Consider the following 17,793-nt stretch of genomic DNA (forward strand, 5'->3'; position numbering starts at 1 on the left):
GCACCCATGACCAGCTCTGAAACCAGATTGCATAGTGGAGAAGGTACGGTGGGTTTCGAAATGGTCAGTAATCTGTTTGTTAACTTGGCTTTCGAAGACCTTAGAAAGGCAGGGTAGGATAGATATAGGTCTGTAGCAGTTTGGGTCAAGAGTGTCCCCCCCTTTGAAGAGGGGAATGACCGCAGCTGCTTTCCAATCTTAGGGAATCTCAGACAACACGAAAGAGAGGTTGAACAAGCTAGTAATAGGGGTTGCAACAATTTCGGCAGATAATTTTAGAAAGAAAGGGGCCAGATTGCAGAGGGTTCCTGGTTCGAGCCCAGGTAGTGGCGAGGAGAGGGACGGAAGCAAACTGTCTTTTGGGTTCCATGTAAAACCCTTTCCCAGAAAATTCTTCATGAAACCGAAAAGAGTTCTACCTGGAACCAAAAAGGGTTCTACCTGGAACCAAAAAGGATTCAGGCTCAGGTGGAACTATTTTTGGTTCCAGGTAGAACTATTTTTGATTCCATGTAAAACCCTTTCCACAAAAAATTCTTAATGAAACCCAAAAGAGTTCTACCTGGAACCAAAAAGGGTTCTACCTACCTGGAACCAAAAACAGTTCCACCTGAGCGTGAACCCTTTTTGGTTCCAGGTAGAACTCCTTTGGGTTCCATGTAAAACCCTTTCCACAGGAAATTCTACATGAAACCCAAAAGGGTTCTACCTGGAACCAAAAACAGTTCCACATAGAACCAAAAAGGGTTCTAACCGGAACCAAAAAGGGTTATTCTATGTGGACAGCCGAGTGTACCAAGTAGTTTTATGGATTTCTCTTCTCTTGGCTGTATAAGGAAGGTTGATACAAATACCAGGGCCTCATTATAATTAACAGTTTGTGATAATAATGAGGTTTTCACCACATACAATGACAGAGATAGGCAGTTAAAACAATAAAAGGAGTGGCTCAATAGCTTACGTTGACAGTCCTTTGCCAATAAAATCATTGTTTAGTGTGTCTTGGAAGCAGACAGCTAGGCTGATGTTTGTTTATTCTTCATCTCCCTCCTGCGTGGCTGTGTTTGTTGGCTCTGTTTGATCTGCTGTCAGGTTATCACCTTTGTCTTTCCTTCATCATCTCACTGAAAGAGAGATCCTCCTCCTCCTCCTCCATCACAAGTCTCACATAACCCTATTTGTGATTTCAAGTCTTTGCATCAGTCAGACGAACTTCCCATGAGCTCTAACAGAGAGATGGGGTCACGTCGCCCTGGCCATCAGACATCATTCAGCCCTGCTCAATGCCTCACAACAATAATAGCAACCAATGTCCTACTTCCACCTGACCAATGGGTGTGATTGAACAATTGTCTCATAGCTCATATAGTGCCAACTCTTGTTTTCTTTTACTGTTGAGATATGATGCCATCAGACTGACAAATGCAACACCCCTTGGAGTGTTGTAGCTGTAGAGACAGTCACCAGTGACTGACTGTTATGTGGGCAGCAATAAATCACTTATTTTAGTTTATACTTCTTTACTATTTCAGCACAGCCTCACTGATATACACATATCTTGATATGTTCATTGACAAATACTGAATATAAAGGTATAATTTTGCTAGCAAGTGACCTTGGCTCTTTGTCAGATATGATTATGAATGAGTTATTAATGAGTGAGAGAGGTTGAGGGTCATAGATTCTTGACTAGGACCACCTTCTTGGAAAATGAGTTTGTCTTAGTTCTTCATTAAATGTCAAGGGTATGGCCACCGCATTGGTCCTGTTCCAAGAAGAGTTACACTTGAACGCCTTTTACGTTCCTTGGCATATCCTGATTTCATTTTTCTTTCTCTGAACTTTGAAAGTCGGTCAAAACGTAATGTTTTCCACAGTTAGCTTAAGCTGTAGAGGTATTGAGTTAAAGTCATGGTCTGTTGCTTCAATAATGTTAAACGACAAAGTCTAGCTTGCTGCCTGCGCCTGTCAATTTTCTTCAAAGTCATTGCACAGCTGCAGATCATTGACTGGAGTTGAAGTCTCATGTCAACTATCATTATTAATGCTCACAGTACAAGTCTGATCTTTGGAATTGCTGACATTCCTGAGCAGTGACAGCACTATGAATACGCACCAAACCACATTCCATTATTGTAGAATTAATTTACATTCAAAGTCAATTCCTCCATTTCCACCTGGAAGTCACTTGAAAAAGATTCCAATCTAGATATGTAGATATCTAGATATGTATTAAAATCTCCTCGATCAATCTGCTCTTTATTGAATAGAGCAGAAATAAACCATTTCTGGTGTAGCAAGCCCAGAAAGGGGATCTCGACAGGGGTCTGTCTGTACCGTTCCCCTTGAAAAGGAACCCGAGCCGAGCTCTAGGACAGTTTTTTTCTGCTCATCTGTCTCACTCGGCTTGTAGCTCTTGTATGGGCGATATAGCTGCATTCTGCACTGTCCCTAATGCTTTCCCAACCGATGACTAACGACAATGAAACCAAAATGAAAAAGAAATTGCTAGACTGTGCGGAGCCAACTGACTGATAATGGGGTTTATATGGTCGGCAAATATTTAAAAGCCTCTTTGGTTGTGCATACATCTATCAAAGATTAAATTACTTTATTCACAGCCATCTCACTGTATTTGCTGAAGCTGGTGTCAGATATATATTTTTTTGAGACCTCCCACTGGGCACAAGCTGGTTGAATCAACATTTTTCAACATCATTTGTTAATGTATTGTGACGTGTAATCTACGTGAAAAATACATAGGATTTGTAAAAAGTAATCAATTGTTGTTTTTGAGGGTGAAATTTCATCATGGCAACCACATTTCAACACAGACATACTTTATATAGAATATGTTTGTCACGCATGATCTGTTTCAGTTGTCCTTGTGCTTGTCTCCACCCCCCTCCAGGTGTCGCCCATTTTCTCCAATATCCACTGGGTACTTATACCTGTGTTCTCTGTTTGTCTGTTGCCAGTTCGTTTTGTTTCGTCAAGACTACCAGTGTTTTTCCCTCTGTTCCTGTCTATTGATTGTTCCTGGTTATCCCGGTTTTGTCCTTTTCTGTCCGCCCTGACCCTGAGCTTGCCTGACGTCCTGTACCTTTGCCCCACTACTCTGGATTATCGACCCTGCCTGCCTTGACTTGTCGTTTGCCTGCCCCTGTTGCTGTAATAAACATTGTTACTTCAACACAGTCTGCATTTGGGTCTTACCTGAAACGTGATAATGTTAAATTATTTGTACCTTTAAAATAACATCAGATCTTCAACTTTAAATCCACATTTTTTTTTTTTTTAAATAGGCTGGGTGGGCAGCACCTTCTACTGGAGAATTAATCTACAGTGCCTTGCAAAAGTATTCACCCCCTGTCACACTTGTCGTACTTATAGGACCAAGGCGCAGGGGGAATGTGTATGCTCATCTTCTTTATTTAGAAGAAAACCAAAACAAACACTTTATCAAAAACAACAACGAGAAACAGTCCTGTGAGGCACACAGCTACACATATGGAACAACTACCCACAAAAACCCATGAAAAAACACCCCTACTAAATGGGACCTTCAATTAGAGGCAACGAGGATCAGCTGCCTCCAATTGAAGGTCAAACCAATAAACTAAACATAGAAATAGAAAAACTAGAATGAACATAGAAATATACTAACATAGAACATTAACCAAAAAAACCCGAAACACATAAAACAAACACCCCCTGCCACGTCCTGACCAAACTACAATAACAAATAACATCTTTACTGGTCAGGACATGACACCCCCCCTTGATATTTTTCCTATTTTGTTGCATTACAACCTGTAATTTAAATTTAGTTTTATTTGGATTTCATGTAATGGACATACACAAAATAGTCCAAATTGGTGAAGTGACATGAAAACAAAAAATAGTTAAAAAAAAATTAAAAGTGGTGCGTGCATATGTATTCACCTAATTTGCTATGAAGCCCCTAAATAAGATCTGGTGCAACCAATTACCTTCAAAAGTCATATAATTAGTTAAATAAAGACATGATCTCTCACATGATCTCAGTATATATACACCTGTTCTGAAAGGCCCCAGAGACTGCAACACCACTAAACAAGGGGCACCACCAAACAAGCAGCACCATGAAGACCAAGGAGCTCTCCAAACAGGGCAGGGACAAAGTTGTGGAGAAGTACAGATCAGGGTTGGGTTATAAAAAAATATCAGAAACTTTGAACATCCCACAGAGCACCATTATTAAAAAGAAATTAAAATATGGCACCACAACAAACCTGCCAAGAGAAGGCCGCCCACCAAAACTCACGGACCAGGCAAGAAGGGCATTAATCAGAGAGGCAACAAAGAGAGCAAAGATAACACTGAAGGAGCTGCAAAGCTCCACAGCTGAGATTGGAGTATCTGTCCATAGGACCACTTTAAGCCGTACACTCCACAGAGCTGGGCTTTATGGAAGAGTGGCCAGAAAAATAAAAAATAAGCAAACACGTTTGGTGTTCACCAAAAGGCATGTGGGAGTCTACCCAAACATATGGAAGAAGGTACTCTGGTAAGATGAGACTAAAATTGAGCTTTTTGGCCATCAAGGAAAACGCTATGTCTAGCGCAAACCCAACACCTCTCATCACCCCGAGAACATCGTCCCCAGAGTGAAGCATGGTGGTGGCAGCATCATGCTGTGGGGGTGTTTTTCATCGGCAAGGACTGGGAAACTGGTCAGAATTGAAGGAATGATGGATGGCGCTAAATACAGGGAAATTCTTGAGGGAAACCTGTTTCAGTCTTCAAGAGATTTGAGACTGGGACAGAGGTTCACCTTCCAGCAGGACAATGACCCTAAGCATACTGCTAAAACAACACTCGAGTGGTTTAAGGGGAAATATTTAAATGTCTTGGAATGGCCTAGTCAAAGCCCAGACCTCAATCCAATTGAGAATCTGTGGTATGACTTAAAGATTGCTGTACACCAGCGGAACTCATCCAACTTGAAGGAGCTGGAGCAGTTTTGCCTTGAAGAATGGGCAAAAATCCCAGTGGCTAGAAGTGCCAAGCTTATAGAGACATACCCCAAGAGACTTGCAGCTGTAATTGCTGCAAAGGGTGGCTCTACAAAGTATTCTTTGGGGGTTGAATAGTTATGCACACTCAAGTTTTCTGTTTTTTTTTGTCTTATTTCTTGTTTGTTTCACAATTAAAAAAGATTTGCTTCTTCAAAGTGGTAGGCATGTTGCATAAATCAAATGATACAATCCCCCCAAAAATCTATTTTAATTGCAGGTTGTAAGGCAACAAAACAGGAAAAATACCAAGGGGGTAAATACTTTCGCAAGCCACTGTATCTACAGCTACCATTTAGTCTCCCATCCAGGGTTTTATCCAAGAACAGCCTTGCTTATTTGTCACTGTCTATTACCAATGTGCTATTGTGAAAATAATTGTTGAGAGTTCTCCACTCCAACTAAATAGATTCACTGTTGCTATCAAAGTCATTCCAAAGGGTAGGTTCAACATAATAAATTAAATGTGACCAGCCATACTTTCTCACTCATACAGTATATCATCAATGATGCTATTTAGGCCTATATAGCAATTTCAGTCATCCACAACTATTCAGCTAGATTCAACCCAGAATTCAACAAAAAATAGACAATACAATAGGCCTAGGGTTTCAAGCTCTGGTTTATTTCAGATTAAAATAAAAGTTAAAGAATGGGATTAAGCCAGTGTCTCAGATGGAACTATCCAAGCAGTAGATACATCTCCTTTAATTGTTGATATTTGGTTGAGTTGTCAACCAAACACAATTCAATCTTACTTTTCTAATACAGTAAATAGCCTAAAGTTAAGGCTATCTTGCAAACTAATTTAACATTCAACCTGAAAATGAGTAACACATCCATGGCCACATTTTGAGGTTACTGTAACTTAAAATGTCTTATGTAATCTTGTAAATGTGAGTAAGGGTCTTAATACAGCTGTGTGCATGTTTAACCTGTTGAGTATAGGGGGCAGTATTTTCACGGCCGGATGAAAAACGTACCCAAATTAAACTGCCTACTACTCTGGCCCAGAAACTAGAATATGCATATTATTAGTAGATTTGGATAGAAAACACTTTGAAGTTTCTAAAACTGTTTGAAGGATGTCTGTGAGTATAACAGAACTCATATGGCAGGCAAAAACCTGAGAAGAATCCAACCAGGAAGTGGGAAATCTGAGAATTGTAGTTCTTCTTTTGAATCCCTATCGAAACTACAGTGTCTGTGGGGTCACGTTGCACTTCCTAAGGCTTCCATTGGCTGTCAACAGCCTTTAGAACGTTTTTTCATCCTTCTCCTGTTACTGGGCAGAGAATAGTAGCTCAGTCAATGAGTGGACTGCCTGAGGATAAAGGGCTTGGTGATGCGCGAGCCTGCGAGCGCGCCGTTCCTTATTTTTCTCCTGGAATGAATACGCTATTGTCCGGTTGGAATATTATCGTATTTTTACGTTAAAAATACCCTAAAGATTGATTGTAAACAAGATTTGACATGTTTCTACAAATGGTAATGGAACTATTTGACTTTTCGTCTCTGGTACTGCGCTCACGCGTTATGCCTTTGGATAGTGATCTGAACGCACGAACAAAACGGAGGTATTTGGACATAAATATGGAGTATTTTGAACAAAAAGAACATTTCTTGTGGAAGTACGAGTCCTCAGAGTGCATTCTGACAAAGATCAGCAAAGGTAAGAGAATATTTATAATACTAATTCAGAGTTTTGTTGATGCCAGAACTTGGCGGGTAGCTGTATAGCTTGCTTCGATGGCTGAGCTATGTACTCAGAATATTGAATAATGTGCTTTCTACGTAAAGTTATTTTGAAATCTGACAAAGCGGTTGCGTCAAGGAGTAGTGTATCTATAATTCTTTCAATAGCTGTTGTAAATTTTATCAACGTTTATGATGAGTATTTTTGTAAATTGATGTGCACATTCACCAGAGGTTTTGGTGGGAATACATTTTCTGAACATCACGCGCCAATGTAAAATGCTGTTTTTGGATATAAATATGAACTTTATCGAGCAAAACATACATGTATTGTATAACATGAAGTCCTTTGAGTGCCATCTGATGAAGATCATCAAAGGTTAGTGAATATTTTAGCTGTACTTTTGGTTTTTGTGATGCATGTCCTTGCTTGGAAAATGGCTGTGTAGTTTTTCTTGTGAAGTTTATGTCCTAACATAATCTAAATTTATGCTTTCGCCGTAAAGCCTTTTTGAAATCGGACAATGCGGTTAGATTAACGAGAGTCTTATCTTTAAAATGGTGTAAAATAGTTGATTGTTTGAGACAATGAAATTATGTTTTGTATTGCTGTTTTGTATTTCGCGCCATGCTATTTCACTGATTGTTGAATAGTGTGTCCCGCAGGTGGGACGCTAGCGTCCCACATAGCCCTGAGAAGTTTTAAGCTAGCATGCATTGGTCATCACAGCTCTGTGGAGATTTTCACAATTGCTGTAATAATCTGCGCAAAATCTTGAACGGCATTGATCACTTGGACCATGTAAACTTTTAATGTAATCTCAACTGCAATCCATGTCATTTGGTTCTGATATTAGATTAAGCACAGTGATAACAGAATCTGTTTTATAAATAAACAAAATAGCCGACATTGTTTTCCCATTTGAACTTTACTGTGCTTTTAATTTGTTGAAAGTGCAGTGATTGACGTTTGGGTTACAACTAAACTAAAAATCAGACATTGTTTTTCCATTGGAATTTGGTTGTGCTTTTAGATGGTTGAAAACATAGTGACAACACATTGGCAATTCAACAAACTTTTGGCTGTCTTTTTGAGTGGGTGAATATAGGTTGTAATCTCATTGAATAACGTCTCAACCAAATATTATCCAATTAACAACGTTGAAATGACGTGGTGTGCCCAGTGGGATGCTCATCCATTTCATGAGATTTCTCTATCTTTCAACAGGCATTTATTTTTACGATAATACAGCTGAACTCGCACTGTGACATTGGTTCTGCATTCAGTGAGGCTGCATCTAAGACAGAGAGAGAGAGAGAGAAAGAGAGAGAGATAGATAGAGAGAGAGAGAGAGAGAGAGAGAGAGAGAAGAGCCCTCCTCTTCAAATAGCTTACTGTAAGCCTAGAGCGCGCCAACAAATTATCACAATCTCCATTCCATCTTTGTTATGACTAATCCTGGGTTATCTCTTCAGGTTTACAGATACTACAAGAGACTAAGCTTCTTCTGATGTGCCATGGGAATTGCAGTACAAGCTGTCTGCTTAGATATAGCAGAGCTGGGCTCTTCACAATGGTGGTGAGATAAGGTGAGGAAACCACCTCATAGTTCACAGTATTCTGGGACCCTGCAAATGAGAGGAAAAGCCTCACTGGTACTAATTTAAACTGCTGGTGAGTCCATTGGGATGCCACTGCTTACCATATGTCAACATTTGGCATAGGATTCCCCATTCTGGGAATTTACCCACCTACATTCAGTAAGTGATCAGGGTAACAGTGTTTGATGAGAACAGCGCTATATACTACAGTGTTATAGTTTGTTCAAACAATGCCATGCCATTTTGTTCTATAGCACTTAGAAAAGCGTGTAAATCTTGCTCAATAAAATATAATGCTGATGATTCTTTCTATTACAGATGGAAGATCTTAATTTGATCACTCTTTTGTTGCTGAGAGTTTTCCTGCAGATGAGCTTCATTATTTACATAAATTCACTAACACATGGTTATATTAACAGTTTTCCACTTTTCATGTAGCCTCATTTTGACCAGCTAATAGTTTAACCACCGATCAAGCAACATTATGGACTAAACGTTAAAATCCTGTTGCTGCAGGATTATTTTGCTGCGACAATACTGGTCAAATTAAGATCCTACACCTGTATGTATGCACTCTATTATATCCAGATTAGAGTCCAGTGTGTGTTCAACTGTGTGTTTGGTACTATGTGGGAATCAGCTGATGGGGGACTAGAGGTTTGTGGGTCTCTGTCAAATGTTAACATTGTATCAAATATAATAGTAGATTCATTGATTTGCAGATTTACAGATAGTAGAGTCAGAAGCCTCCGTCTCCTTTATATGAGGTGCTTACTGCAACCTCTTCCCATTTGTAACCATGCATGAAGATAGCTTTTGCATATAAAGTGGAAAGTGATCTGAGCCCTACTCCAATGCCTGGTGTCTGGGGGATTCTCTGACATGCTGTGATCTATAAATAACGTTTGCAGGCTCCGTCAGTTGTGCGTTGACAAACAGGAAGAGGGGTGGGGAGCGACCGAGACCTGGGACCTCACTCTAAGGAAGTCAGTGCTGTGTAGGCGAACCACCAATCTTATCTAGCTCGGCAGACATGTTCAAGTGCCACAACTGGCAGTTAAAAACACTTTCCTGACTATGCAATAGTTGTCGAGGTACACTTGAATTAACTGTGCAGTCTGATTATTTTGAGGCGTTGACTCTTGTTTGTAAGGACTAGGGATTGGGAAGAATAATATAAAGTGCCATTCTCTTTAATCCCTATTCCCGTTTGTTTTCACTGATGATGACTATAGTAGCACCTTCCCACTACATATTTAAAAACGTATTTTCAATATAATTTTTAAACGCACTATTTTGGTAAATGTTTTTTGTCATATAACAACTATAATAATTGTAATTTTGGTGAGAAAATGTAAATGTCACAATTGTCATATTAACACATTGCAGTGTTATCTTCAAGGAGCACGCAGGTTTTCATATTGGAACTTGGACAGTGCAGTATTACAGTGTAATCAGTCACAGCAGCCAGCCAGCAACCCAGCCAAAAACACAAGCCAATTATTTCAGGAAAAAAAGACAATTGGCTCCTGTGCAAATTTTATCAAGCCTTTCCCCTCATAATCAACCTGTCCTTTTTCCACCCCCCTGTCTGAATTTGGACAGCTCACTGTGCCTGTTACATTGGATGATCCTCAATGAGTAAACAGCAGTCAAATGGCTTCCTCAATAAGTTAATGATTTGCTGCAGAGCTCTGCCTGCTGCACTGTCCTTTGGCTGGCACTCCACCTGCAACATATGGCATCTTGGGCATTTTTGTTTTGATCTAATTCTATGAGTTTGGCCCCGTCATGGTTGGTCTTTTGATAAGAGTCTCAGTCCCCCAACAGCTATTTTTTTCTCCATGCCAAATAAGTTGCTCAAAGCAATGATGGAATTTTAGGGCGAGACAGCTTGGCCAGATCTGGGGCCAGGGCGACCAACTAACAGCAGAAATAGAAATGTCATTATCCGTGTGAAAGACTCAGCCATATCTGATCTGACTGTCATCTCTATTTTTCTTCTTGTTGACTTTGCTCCAAAAACACTAGCCTTTAAACAGATTTTGATTAGGGTGTTACAACAACAAAATCTCCACTCTCAACTTTCACCAAATGTATGAAAACACATTCTATTTCATGCAGGGCCTCGTTTGTGCCCGAGGCCATCTCCCTGTTTAATAGGAACATTAAGGGAGTCTGATGGACTATTCTAGAGATAATTTAGCCCTACAATTAATTAAGAACTGCGAATACCATTAACTTTTAATTTCTTAAATTGCACTATGCACCCTGAACTGATGCCTTAATAAGTGATTCTATCTATTTTTTACACTGTCAGTGTGTGTTTGTCCTGTCTGAAGCACCATGTCAGCCCGGAAGGAATTGCCCCTTGGGGATTAATAAAGTTGTGTTGTATTGTATTGTATGTGTATCTCATCATTGCTGGAACCACCCAACTGCCCTTTCAGACAGGAAGAATGCTACTATATTCAGGCAGTGTTTTGTTTTTTACCCAATGCCAGATAGAGGATCTCTTCAATGATCCCTCTGCTGAGATGCAGCTGGACACCAAAAGCCAGGGAGATTTTGTTACTATGTGAACTTTAGAATCTGACTTTTTAAAATGAAAACATCCCCTATGAATTTAACTACACAGACCATTCTTCCTGGAGTAGTAAATTAATAATAGTCTCGAGTTGTGATATTTGGTTAATCTCGTAACCCAGGACCAAATCTACTGTGGAAAACTAGGTTCTATATTACCCAAACTCATAGGTTCTCTATGGTTTGCAACCTCTATCGACAAACTAATGTCAACTAGAACAATGATGCATCAATGTCAATCAATCCCTAACTAAAGATTTGTATTATACTGTTGATTGTTTTAATTTCTATGTATTTAGTTCACAAATCTCCACCATGAACCACTTGTTTTCAGAATTCACCATGTAGCTTTTTTCATTATCATCTGGTGCTTCTAGGTAGCATTCACTCCTCCCTGCCCCATGTCATATTCTGCTGTCAATCATCAATGACCTTCAGAAAAGCAGCCAATGTCATGAATATATTCCCTTTTTATTGGCTACTGTGAGTCACATTCGTCATTAGCAGTCATCACAGATTGTGAGTTCCAATGCCATACCATGCAACACAGTGCACACATATGGACTGAAAGGCACAATGTCCTCTACTTCAGGGTCACGTCACGCTGGATTGTACTCTAATGACTGTTCTTTCCTTATAGTGTGAAAAAGTGAATAATTGCCAAATGTTTTTTTCTTCCATTTGAATTGTAAGTACTTTGTTCTCTATGATTCAGATCTGGAAAAGACAGACATACACAGGTTATAATCTGGAGTGTCGGCCCGTCTTTGCTACTTTATGTTCTCTCAGGAAATGCCGTTGGAATTATTATTTTTTTTTTATCCTGCTACACAGTTACACTTGGTGATATCATCTGTCTCCTGATTTTTACTCTATATATCCCTTCCCTGCAGCACCAATGCATTAATTATAAGTCATAACTTTAATTGAATTACCTCAGAAAGGTTATTAGAGTAGGCAGATAGATACACTCTATGGATGCTGGGTGGCCTCCAAAGGAAATACTGTAACTTGGAGTGGGAAAAAGACAGGGGCTTCAATAAATAATGTATTTATCTGATTAATGGCGTTAATTGAGTGATTGCTGTTGAAATATATAATATCTGTAACATACACATGCTTACTCACAGTCTGAATCAACAATGTTTTGCAAGATACAGAAGATTGATACATCCTGAATATTGAGTGAGAGCTATTCCATTTACTGCTAGACATAACAAAGATTTGGAAGATGTAGGTCCAACAAGTTTTCTGTGAAACAGGAGTATATGGAGTCACTATAAGTATCATTATGTGGGTGTTCTTGAATTACGGTGGCATTTGGGTCCTTTGCCTTTGCAACCATGAAGAACACTTTAAAATGACAAATAGTTACACATCATTTAGGGTTGCAAAGGGTTGGGAACTTTCCTGTTAATTTCCAGAATTTTTCCGGAATTTATTCATGGGAAGTTAAGCCCGGGAATTTTTGGAATTTTGCTTAAATTCATCAAAAAAGTTAGCTTATAACAGTGAACCTTTTTTGTGGGATACACATAAGGTAATTCTAGGTCTTGTGGCATATTTTGTTAAACTATCCCCAATTCAATGGAATTGCAACTCTCTGCATCCACAGTACATTCTTCCATCACATGTGCAGTGCACTCCTCCATCACATGTAATCAGCTGTAGGTGAGAGACATTTCACTGCAGTGGACATTTCACTACAGTGGACATTTCGATGCAGCTAATGTAGAAGGAAAACCTGTGTACATTTGCAAATATTGTGCCAAATCATATGTGAAGAATGCAACAAAGATACAGAATCATCTGGCCAAGTGCATTATGTTCCCTCAGCGCTCACAACAAGCAACCTCTGACAAAAGTCCCTCTACTTCTATATGAGGTGAAAATGATGAATCAGACAACTTATCGATATCATCAGCTCATGGTCCTCCTGGAATCAGAGTTTTTTTTGACTCAATGGAGGAACGTAGTCAGAGAAATGCTGATGAATGTCTTGCTCGAACTGTGTATGCAACTGGTTCACCACTGATGCTCACAGGCAATGTGTATTGGAAGAGATTTCGGAATGTTCTTCGTCCAGCATACACCCCCAACCAGACATGCTTTATCTACTCATTTGCTGGATGCAGAGTTCAACAGAGTTCAAGTGAAGGTCAAGCAAATCATAGAGAAAGCAGACTGTATTGCAGTCATCTCTGATGGGTGGTCGAATGTTCGTGGGCAAGGAATAATTAACTACATCATCTCCACCCCTCAACTAGTATTCTACAAGGGCACAGACACAAGGGACAACAGACACACCGGTCTCTACATTGCAGATGAGCTGAAGGTATTCATCAATGACCTTGGACCATAGAAGGTATTTGTGCTGGTTACAGACAATGCTGCGAACATGAAGGCTGCTTGGTCTAAAGTGGAGGAGTCCTACCCTCACATCACACCCATTGGCTGTGCTGCTCATGCATTGAATATGCTCCTCAAAGACATCATGGCGCTGAAAACAATGGATACACTCTACAAGAGAGCCAATGAAATGGTTAGGTATCTGAATGGTCGTCAAGTTATAGCAACAATCTACCTCACCAAGCAAAGTGAGAAGAATAAGAGCACCACATTGAAGCTGCCCAGCAACACCTGTTTTGGGTGGTGTTGTCATCATGTTTGACAGTCTCCTGGAGGGGAAGGAGTCTCTCCAAGAAATGGCCATATCACAGTCTGCCGATATGGACAGCCCCATCAAGAGGATCCTCCAGGATGATGTATTTTGGGAGAGAGTGGTAAGCAGCCTGAAACTCCTGAAACTTATAGCAGTAGCCATTGCACTGTTTGAGGGAGACAATGCCATCCTGTCTGATGTTCAGACTCTGCTTGCAGATGTAAGAGAAGAAATCCCTACTGCCCTGCCCACTTCAATGTTGCTCCAAGCAGAGAAAACTGCAGTTCTGAAATACATCAAAAAGCGTGACGACTTCTGCCTGGAGCCCATACACGCCGCAGCAGACATGTTGGACCATGTATGCTGGCAAGAGCATCCTGTCTGGTGCAGAGATCAACAAGGCCTATGGTGTCATCACTACCGTTTCTCGCCACCTTGGCCTGGATGAGGGCAAGGTTCTTGGCAGTCTGGTGAAATACACTTCCAAGCAAGGGCTTTGGGATTTTTTACATTTCTATCAGAGGGATTTAATCATTTGCAATTATGTCTACTTATGATAAGGTAAAAGGTTTATGTTTCTGTCTCCGTATGATATGGTAAATATATCCAATGCAAAAAACATCTACATTTAAATGGTATTAATATTAATTTGATTATATTTCCGTTAATTCCCATATATTCCCGTTAATTCCCACAGAAAGTTTCCACCTCTGAATATTCCCCAAAATGTGCAACCCTACACATCATACATTCTTTTTTTATATTGAACAGTTTGTCAATGATAAAACATAATACAAGTTCTTTATATTGCAAAACATTATATTTATGCATTGTTTAAGGTACTTAGGCTAAGCTAATTGGCTTCTTCCAGTTGTGACATGTTTTGGGGGTTTAGAGATATCTATTATTTTAAATGCTAGAAAGTGAACAAAAGTATGTAATATATTGTGTAGATCAATAAAAACAAAGAAGGCTATTCAAAGTTGTATGTCATTGGTGTTAATGCCTTAAAATTCACTCATTACAAAGATATACAAGGACCATTCAAGCAACATTCAAACAAATATTGTCTAGCAATATTCAAGGCATACTTTTCCAAGCCTGTAAGCCTTGGAATAAATAATAGTTCATCATAGCACTCATTCAGATTGGCATGCCTACAGGAAAAGGGTTAGAGAGGGGTATTCTAAAGGGTTCTTCGGCTGTCCCCATTGGAGAACCCTTTTTTCTTCCAGGTAGAACTCTTTTGAGTTCCATGTAGGGATCTCCAAAATGGTTCTACCTGGAACCTAAAAGGGTTTTTCAAACGGTTTCTCCGACCTATGGGGACAGCCAAAGAACCGTTTTAGGTTCTAGGTAGAACCTTTTGTTTTATAAATTGTTTTATCATTTTTATTTAACCTTTATTTAACTAGGCAAGCCAGTTAAGAACAAATTCTTATTTACAATGACTGACTACTAACCCTAACCCGGACAACGCTGGGCCAACTGTGCTCCGCCCTATGGGACTCACAATTAAGGTCAATTGAGATAAAGCCTGGAAACGAACCAGGGTTTGTAGTGACACCTCTAGCACTAAGATGCAGTGCCTTAGACCGCTGTGCATACATTCTCTTTGGTTTTAATTACTTTGCAGATGGTAGAACTACCATCAAAACAGATTATTAAGAACAATTACAAAAATGTTGTGCTAACTGATGTCTACCAACCATAAGTAAAATGCATCCAAGCATGACTGTAAGTCGCTTTGGATAAAAACGTCTGGTAAATGGCATATGTTTATACCGCAATTTTAACAGCTGGGAACATACATGTTCGTTGTCTTCTGAACAAGTGAATGAGTCAAGACAAGTATGATAGAACATACTAGGGCAATCTGCGTGCATTTGAAGTTGTAATTGCTGCCCTTGTGTGAGACCATTGTGACGTGCTAACATTTAGCCCTGTAGCTGTGGGGCGCTCTCCACGGTGCTGAACGGCTGAGATCGAGTGACTCATTGCACCGTCAAGGCAAGGGTCATTTCCTTGACCTGGCTGTATCGATCCTCCACATGCAGAATGGATTTAGGCAAGACATGAAACAATAGATATAATAATCATGACTCACCTTCCACCTCATCCTCGGGCAGGTTAATGGGGGTCCGGTATGATAGGATATCTGGAATAGTGCAGTTTCCCTTGTACATGAACCTTGTGGTCCGCACTGGCATTCGCACTGGCATTTCTGCGAGGGAAAATCTGTATCGCGATCTTCATATAGCTCACTGTAGTTTGCTGACCGAAACTTTGCTATAGTCCACTTTGGAGAACAACATTTTGCAACCGGAAAAAAGATCTATGTTCAGGTTCTGTCACTTGACTGTTATTGTTTTTTGGTGTAGCCTGTTGAGAAAACAGTGGCGGAATCGAAGCTCGCGAAGTCCCGGACAAAGTGGCAGGTGTCTCTGCTATGTCTTCAATGCATGTAATGCCTATATATCAAGAGTGCTTGTGTAGCCTATATGTCACATCAACTTTGCATTACAATTACCGAAGGATATAAGTAGCCCTACTAGATATATTGCTGAAACTTTCTTTTTGGTCGTAATTCTATCTATTTTATTGTCTCAAATAAACCTAGCAAATATCTTTGTTACATCAAAACCAACTATTTTAATCCGCACATTGTAAGATATTTTATTCCGCATGTATTGGAATAAAATAATGATACAAAAATAGAAACTACAACTATATATATAAAAAAACGTGTCAACTACAAATCCAATTCGAGAGCAGTTTAAGTGTGCGCTGGCTTTGAAATGCATATCATTTCATATTTGTTAGACTGAAGACTTCTATTTTCTGTTTGATAGGATTAACATGAACAGAAGTCCTACAGGTCGTTGTTTTGTACAAGGTATGTATTGCCTTCCGTCTCCTCACACTTTCCTTTTCCGTTTCCTTTATCTTCACTTCTGAAGACCAGTCGATAAAACTGTAAGTAGCCTAACTAATAGCCCCCAAAAGCCTCTACCGGTAGCCTATTGAAGAGATTTTCGTCTGTAACGTTCTCCTTGAAAATAAAACAAGAAAAAAAAACGAAATAACATCAAAACTAAGAACTAGAGTTGTCAAAGTATTCAACTGTCAAGGGATTTCCTGGGCGACCCACTGCGTCTTCAGATGGATCCTTGAGGTTGATCCTCCTCGAGCCGTCTGCTCTGCACACTGCCGTCTCATTTTGTTTTTCTCAGTCCAAGCTCCCCAAGCTTTTCTCTCCCCTCCAGTGATGACACTTCCTCCACCTCCCCTTTCTAAGTAGACTCAATTATCTAATTGAACACAAAAGTGTCTCTCAAGGTTGACATTGATGACTGACTCGTTTTACTAGTGATGCTTGAACATGATGGTCATTGTATCTTGTATTTCGGCACGTAATGTTGAATGAATAGATGGACAGTGTAATAGCCTACCCATGGAGATAGAGACATGATGTCGTTTTATATAACAATATCGTTTTATTTCTAGAGATTTGTATATGATAATACAAATGTGCAAGGGCTGATCCCGAGTAGCAAGAGGTGAACTTCAGTTTGATTTTATTGGAGGACACCTGCTGTGGTAGGAAGGTCATAGCCGCGCATCGTAATTCAATTTCAGCACCAAGGATAGCGCATTCTAACGTTCATACACTTACCGCACTGCCTCTGCTGCATGTCAGTCTGAAATCGAAGAAACCAAATGCCCCTACCATTTCCTTTTGAAGTTCTTCAATATGTGTTTTCAATGAAGCATCATTTAATAAAGCATGCATCACTCAAATCTGTGGATGAAGCAAACCAGAATCACAATTTCTGAGCTGTGTAGAAATTATTCAGCATCGTGTGTGTGCATATATGTGTGTGTGTGTGCGTGCTTGTGTGTATATATCTTTATGCGCTGCTTGTTTGTTGGCTATGTGTCAGGATTCTTTACATAGTTGAATGAGAATCCTGTGGTGAGGGCTCTCTATGGTTTCTTTGGCTGTTTTAGTGCTGGTTTGGCTGACAGGTCTATTCCCCTCTGGATGCTGGGGGATTGTCTCTCTCTGCTGCACCTGCGCCCCTCCCTGAGCCTCTGTCTGGGCACTGCATGGGCTCTGACAGCAGCAGGCTTTATGAAAGCTGAATAACAGGCCCCTCTCATTCCAAACCCCTCCACAGTACAATGGAT

At 40.0% G+C, this 17,793-nt stretch overlaps 1 protein-coding gene across 1 annotated transcript in view; it reads right to left on the bottom strand.

The window, feature by feature from the left end:
* The window catches only part of cabp7b (calcium binding protein 7b), a 30,799-nt gene extending 13,988 nt beyond the window's left edge, over positions 1–16,811 (bottom strand). The window contains exon 1 of the mRNA XM_014130334.3: positions 15,710–16,811. Within this exon, the coding sequence (XP_013985809.1) occupies positions 15,710–15,824 (115 nt within the window). The 5' untranslated portion in view covers positions 15,825–16,811. The remainder of the gene's footprint in view (positions 1–15,709) is intronic.
* Positions 16,812–17,793: the final 982 nt, after the last annotated feature.

The sequence above is a fragment of the Salmo salar genome, chromosome 01 (assembly GCF_965601325.2).
Source record: "Salmo salar chromosome 01, fSalSal1, whole genome shotgun sequence".
In the NCBI taxonomy this organism is placed as follows: domain Eukaryota; kingdom Metazoa; phylum Chordata; class Actinopteri; order Salmoniformes; family Salmonidae; genus Salmo; species Salmo salar.